This window comes from Daucus carota, chromosome 8 (genome assembly GCF_001625215.2).
Source record: "Daucus carota subsp. sativus chromosome 8, DH1 v3.0, whole genome shotgun sequence".
Taxonomy (NCBI): domain Eukaryota; kingdom Viridiplantae; phylum Streptophyta; class Magnoliopsida; order Apiales; family Apiaceae; genus Daucus; species Daucus carota.
Window position 1 is genome coordinate 12516913 of NC_030388.2, and position 7444 is coordinate 12524356.

At 30.6% G+C, this 7444-nt stretch overlaps 1 protein-coding gene across 1 annotated transcript; it reads left to right on the forward strand.

Moving 5' to 3' along the window:
* LOC108197096 (thaumatin-like protein 1b) lies at positions 1 to 2331 on the forward strand. Its single transcript, XM_017364597.2, has 2 exons — positions 1 to 846; positions 1786 to 2331. The coding sequence occupies exons 1-2, from the start codon at positions 95 to 97 to the stop codon at positions 1979 to 1981; spliced, it is 948 nt and encodes a 315-aa protein (XP_017220086.1). The 5' UTR covers positions 1 to 94; the 3' UTR covers positions 1982 to 2331.
* The last annotated feature ends 5113 nt before the right edge of the window (positions 2332 to 7444 follow it).

The following is a 7444-nucleotide window of genomic DNA, read 5'->3' on the forward strand; positions in this document are numbered from 1 at the left end:
TATAAATACACCTTTATCCCCTGCTATTCAGATTCCTACACATTCTCACACGAACAGAAACAGAAGCAAGAAAAATACACTAGGCTTGTAACCAATGGCCAGACTCTGCTCATCAATATTCCTGTTCCTAATATTGCTTCCACATCTCATAATTCCAACAGCATATTCATCAGCAACATTCACACTCGTCAACAAATGCGAGCAGACAGTCTGGCCCGGCATATTATCCAACGCCGGAATCACGCCTCTCCAGATCACCGGCTTCACGCTCCACAAAGACGAATCCAAAACCATCACCGCCCCCTCCTCCTGGGGCGGCCGTTTCTGGGGTAGGACCCACTGCACCCACGACTCCACCTTCACTTGCCTCACCGGCGACTGCGGCACCGGAAAAATCGAGTGCTCCGGCGCCGGCGCCACACCTCCGGCGACTCTCGCCGAGTTCACTCTCGACGGCTCCGGCGGTCTGGACTTCTTCGACGTCAGCTTGGTCGACGGGTACAATTTACCGATGATGGTGGTCCCACAGGGGGGGTCCGGGCCGAACTGCTCTTCCACGGGATGTGTGGCGGACTTGAACGGCGCGTGTCCTTCACCGCTGAGGGTGATGAGTGGGGAAGAGGGTGTCGCGTGTAAGAGCGCGTGTGAGGCGTTCGGGAGTGCGGAATATTGTTGCAGTGGCGCGTATGGTACACCGGATAAGTGTTCGCCGTCGGCGTATTCTAAGGTGTTTAAAAGCGCGTGTCCGACAGCGTATAGCTATGCGTATGATGATAAGAGTAGTACTTTTACGTGTGCTGGTGCTGATTATCTTATCACGTTTTGTCCAGCGCCGACTACTACCAGGTACGTGCAAATACACGCAAAATGTGAGACACTTGAAACGAATATTTAATTAGTTTTTTTTTTTGAAACAATATTTAATTAGTTTTTAAATTTTTTGTGATAATTTATTTACGGAATTTAAGAACTTGCCAGTAAAACTGAAATCGGGTCATAATTTTGCGGTTGACATTTTGATTGTTTAAAGTTAAAGTCTTTTGATTAATTGTTATTTAAATTAGTTTTTTGATTAAATGGCTGAATTAGATATTTTATCTGAAATTGTTTGTTAATATTGGCATTTGATTATTTATTAATAATTAATAATGTAATAGGATATATGTCAATTTTCTAATTCAAAACCTTCTTCGAAATATTTTTTTCAAAAATTAGTGTTTGCAATCTAAAAATTTATTTTACCAAATACTAATATTATAGTACTCCCTCCGTCCCACCAGGTTCTTTACGTTACTTTTCGGCACGCATTTTGAGACTCCTATAAAATATAGTTCTATAATGTGTTTTTTTTTAAAAAAATTCTGAAAAAAAGTTTGACGTTTAAACTTTTATTCAAAAAAAAAATTTTAAAAAAATATTATTGAATTATAATTTATAAGAGTCTCAAAATATGCGTGCAAACAGTGAACGTAAGCTTCCTGCTGTGACGGAGGGAGTATTAGATTATTGATCAAACCTCTTTCGGTAACAGTTAAAAGCAGTGGTAACTGACACATTATAACGTTGCAACAGACCCCACACTCGTAATAACGGTCGAAACTGCACAAAATTTGTCATTTTTTATGTCTTTCTGAATATTACTTTATCGTTTTTAAGTTGTACATAGTGCTAGTGGAGTATTCGTGTCCGGTGTTTTGGCGTTTAAAAAATAAACATTTTCTAGGTTTGTTTTTATATGATTTTCTAGCTGTCGTGCTAATTTTATTTATCATGTTATAATTGCAGCAAAAAATCATCCGACGAACAGAACCCGAACCCGAACCGGAATAATAATTTAAATTCCGGCAATTCGGAAATGGTATACGAAGGTTTAATGGACACAAGCAGTGCAATCTCAAACACTTGCAGCCACGTTTGGGTGGGTGGGGTTTCTCTGTTGGCTGTTTCCACCATAAGGCGGTGGTTAGGAATGCTGATATGATTTGCAACTACCAGCCAAAACTTATCTGATAGATTAATGACTACTCACTCCACTAACAAACTATTCTGCCAGCTGCTGCTTTTGGTATTATGTCATTGCTTGGCCCACTGAGTTAGGCCCTCTGGGCCCATTTGCGGACCCACGTCACGGGAACTCATTCATCATGGTGCATGAATTTAAACACAGATACATATTTGGCTAAAGATATTTTTCCGTTTTTTCCGATTAGATTTAGGGTACTTGTACCGTTTTAGATGATGATAAACTTCTCTATTTATAAGTTGAAATGAGAACAGTTTAAAAGAGAATTTGTAATTTGCCATATATAATATACAATAAATCTTGGCGTACATCCTAATTCACTACTAACTCACTACCTAGTTTCTAGGGTAAACACGTGACCCACTTTCTCCTTGTTTCACATTCTGTTATCATTTTTTCTTGTATTTTGATAATTCTTATTTTTAGTGTCAGCCAAATTTTCACTTTCAATTTCATCTAAAAAAATTCTCTTATAAAATTTTCACTTTACAAAATATTATTTTATCGAAGTAATATAAAATTTATATAAAATCATATTTTGTCTTTCATGATTAAACACTAAATTTATCTTGTATGGTGTGTCAAAAATTATTTTTAAAATTTAATATTATTTAACTAGAAAAGTATATGTACACTTTTATTAATAAAAAAATCTGATAAAGAAATTACTTAAATAGTAAAAGAAGGAAAAATCAGCTAGGCCTACAGCTTTGCTTTCCTATGTTTTTATGTGTTTCATGTGTATCATTCTATTCATTCCATCATACTTTCTTTGCATATTAAATAGGTGCAATTTTAATTTTTAAGTATTATCTCTAAAATATGTAAAATCAGTGAATTAAATTTAAAAATCAATATTGAAAATCATGGAGTTATGCTAATTATGTGTTTATTTCCCTGTACAACTATGTTGTGAAGAACAATCATCTTAATTCTTTTAAAAAAAAAAGAAAACAATCATCTTAATTATTGTATATTTTAAATTAGATGTTATATATCATATTTTTATATGAGATGATAAATTTATTGTCTTTTAGTTATTTTCCTTCTTTTACTATTTAAGTAATTTATTTATCAGATTTTTTATTAATAAAAATGTACAAATATTTTTCTAGGTAAATCTATACTATACTATAATAAGCCAACATGGGTATAATTTGTAGTCCAAGGTTTTAGTTATATTTTTTGGTTTGGTACTCTCCTTTTGGTACTACAAGTCTACAAATGTGGAGTCTATTAGTATTATAAACAGTTTCAAATACTAAAAACACTCCTAACAATACATTATCATATAATATTTCATTAAAAAATTATAATGATGTTATAAATAAAATTATAAATATACAATTTTGAATATCTTTTTTTAACAAGAACCTTCGTATAACTCTTTTTAACTTTAACGTATTCTATTTCAATATAACCATTACATAACCCTTTCTAACTCTAATCTTAAAAGTTATTATTCTAAAAAAAAAATCAAGATTACAAAATTACGTTAAAATTCGATTGATTAGATTACTTTACACGATCGGCTATGTTTGAAAAAGATTAGAATTTTCTAATTTTCTGATTTTTAAATCTACGTGTACTAAATTGGGATTAAATGTACTAAAATTCTTATATATATATATATATATATATATATATATATATATATATTAGGGTTTGTCCATTTTTAGGTAATCGGGAGAAAATATAGTCAGTTGAATAATATAATTTAACTAAAATTCAATCAATTAATACTAAAATACTAATAAAATGATGTTAAAATTTAAATTATAAATACTAAATTACGAATTATATACCCGCCCGTGCTTCGCACGGGTTAAAGGCTAGTATACTATAATAAGTCAACATAGGTATAATTTGTAGTCGTACAAAATTTTGGTTTGGTACTTTTGGTACTCTCCTCTAAAACTAAAATTCTACCACATGTAGATATCTATCAAACAGTTTCATATACTAAAAACACTCCTTATATATATTAATATCTTTTTAAGTATAATTTATAATTAGTTGAAAAAAGATGAAACTACTGTTAATAACATATATTAATATTAAAAAATACTTATAGATAAATGTATAACTAATTATAAATATAAAATTTTGAATATTTTTTGTCTAAAATACATATAAATAATTAGAGACGCTACTTTTTAATTATAACGTATTCTACTCGAAATTTAACTCTAACGTGTTATATTTCATTACAACACACAAACTATTACGTAACATATGAAAATATATGAAATATGAAAATTTTGATTTAAAATTAAATGAATAATAAACTGTCACATATTAATATTAGAACAATATTTATAGATAGATAATAAATTGTGAAAGCTAAATTTTCGTTAGAAGATATAATCAGTTGATTAATATAATTTAATTAAAATCCAATTTATTAATACTAAAATACTAATAAAATGATGTTAAGATTTAAATTATAATTAATATATTACGAATTATATACCCGCCCGTGCTTTGCACGGGTTAAAGGCTAGTAATATTAAATTTTAAAAATAATTTTTGACACATGATACAAGATAAATTTAATATTTAATCATGAAAGATAAAATATAATTTTATATAAGTATATATTATTTACTGAAATATGATTATATTATGGTCGATAAATATTTTGTAAAGTCAAAATTTTATAGGTAATTTTTTTTGATGAAATTGAAAGTGAAAATTCGACGGAAACTGAAAATAAGGAATCATTAAAATAAAGGTAAAAATGATAACAAAATATGAAACAAGTAAGAAAGAAGTAAGAAAGTGGACCATGTGTTTAACCTAAAAATCAGGTAGTGAGTTAGTATGTACGCCAAGATTTACTCTATAATATATATATAATATTATGAGCAGAGTTCCTTGTACATTACATTTTTAGTGTAGTAGCATTGTAGACCAACATGTAGCCTTATTATTTTTAATTTAACGGTTTTTATTATTTTCCTTTTCTTATTTTTTAAATTATGTTTAGTGAGTGAATGTTAGATATACAGTATAAAATATGGACTACAAACTATAATCATTAACACCAATTATGATTTTGTGTTTTATGTATCTCTCTGTACTATACAATAATTCTGCACATCTTTGTAATTGTTTGCCCACTTCTTTCATCATTGATTATCATTTTTCTTCTCTATCTTGAAGTCAACAACCTCCATCGTGCTAAACCTTCATTGTATCTGGTTAAATTTTGTTCTTAAACATAATTGAAGAGGATAATGCCAATTATAATAGATTGTTTTGCATGCACTCTATTGCATATTGTACATTATACATACAATGAAAATTCAAGACGATGATGACACATTACAATCCATTATAATTGTCATCATCGTCTTGCTGAACAATCTATTGTAGTTGCGGAACAATCCATTGTAATTGCCACCATCCTCTTCAACTATGTTTAAGAACAAAAATCAACCAGATCTAATACAGATGCAAAATGATGGAGGTTGTTGACTTCAAGATGGAGAAGAAAAACGATAATAGATGATGAACGAAGTGGACAAACAATTACAGAGATGTGCAGTACTATGCAAGTAGAGATACATAAAACACAAAACCATAATATGATTATAGCTGGTGGTCCGTATTATATACTGTATATCTAATTAACATTCACCCCTATACATTAAAAGGAGAATAATAAGGACCGTTACATTAAAAATAGTGAATGGCTAAGATGTTGGTTTACAATACTACAATAAAAATGTGGTCTATAAGGAACTTTACTTATAATATTATTGGCCTTTTTGGCAAATGATAGAAGTGCTTTTTTTAGCAAGCTACTTCCCCTTCTTGCGTACGGTTTGACAAAAAAAGGGGAATTCAGAAATACTAGCTCCTTTGGGGCTTGTTTTAGTGATTTTATTTTATTATGAAATTTTTAAATTTTTAATGTGTAATAGATTTTATTTATTAATAAATTTTCTTGTATTATAATTATATGTTTTTTTAATTTATAAATCTAAATTACCAAACACTCAATTGACTTATAAGTGAAATTATCCAAACACTTTTAATAACTTATATGTAAAATTCACGTATCACTTATAATCCAATTCTTTCTTTTAAGTAATAAATAATTTTTTTAAAACTAAGCCAAACAACCCCTATATTTAATATTGGAGCATTTATATATGTGACATCTCTCAGATCTGGGCCTCTAAAGTGGTACCACTAAAAAATAATGATAATTTAAAATCTGGATTTGTGGAATAAAATAAGAACACATAAATCAAAAGTTGATTTTTTTTAAAGAAAGTAAAAGCATGTAATTTTAAAACTAAATATTTGTAAAAAGGATTTAAAAGAAATCCGAGCTAACACCCTGAAAAAAGGATCAGATATAGGTTATAGTATTGAAACCAGAAACCAAACTAACAATCATTTATTATAACATAATCTACATTATCAGATAAACTTCGATAAGAAGAGAGTAGCTAATAACCAAACTAATTTTTTGTTTAACATCTGAATTGAAATTAAGCCAATTCAAGTTACCACTAGTTTCGTATACATCTTCATGACCTTTCAGATACAACTTAATCATTTGAAATTCTTGCTTGGCATTACTTTTACGCTTAGCCTCGTCAGACGAATGATTTTTAACATTATCTGAAAGGGTTAGAAGAAATAGTAAGAATGCTCAGCAAGTATAATAGTTAAAAGTAGAATTTAAAATAATGATATATAAATGGACTCAAATGGTCAGATTATTAAACATGAGACGCGCCTTACAGCTAAGGGATATGTACATAAGGCTGGTATAGACTTTGAGGAAATATTTGCTCGAGTTACTCATTTAGAAACTGTTAGACTATTGTTGGCTCTAGCAGCAAGGAATGATTGGGAAGTCCATCATTTGGATGTCAAATCATCTTTCTTGAACGGAAATTTGTAGGAAATAGTGTTTGTAACTCAGCCTGAATGTCATCTTTCTTGAACGGAGATTTGTAGGAAATAGTGTTTGTAACTCAGCCTGAAGGTTTTGTAAAGGTTGTAAAAGAACATATGATGTATAAGCTGTTAAAAGATCTATACGAACTACGACATGCCTCAAGGGCCTGGTATGTGTTAACGGAGAAATTTGGTAGTTAACAAAGATGAGGCTCACGATCTAAATCAAGATCTGTTGTGGCGGTTACTCGTCGGAAGATGTGGTGGTGATGTATTTGAATGTGGCTGAGATTGTAGGCACAAGGCTCGTGATTGCGAAGAAAACTAGGGTTCCTTCACTAACGTCTTGCTCTCAAGAATTATTGATGCCTATAATGTGCCTACGTACCCCTTTTTATAGGGGATCAAGCCGGATGTAATTTTATTCTCCTAAGAAACCTAATTGGAATAGGCTTCCCCTTCTGCCGTCTTCCTGAAAGGGGCCTAATACGATGAGGCCTA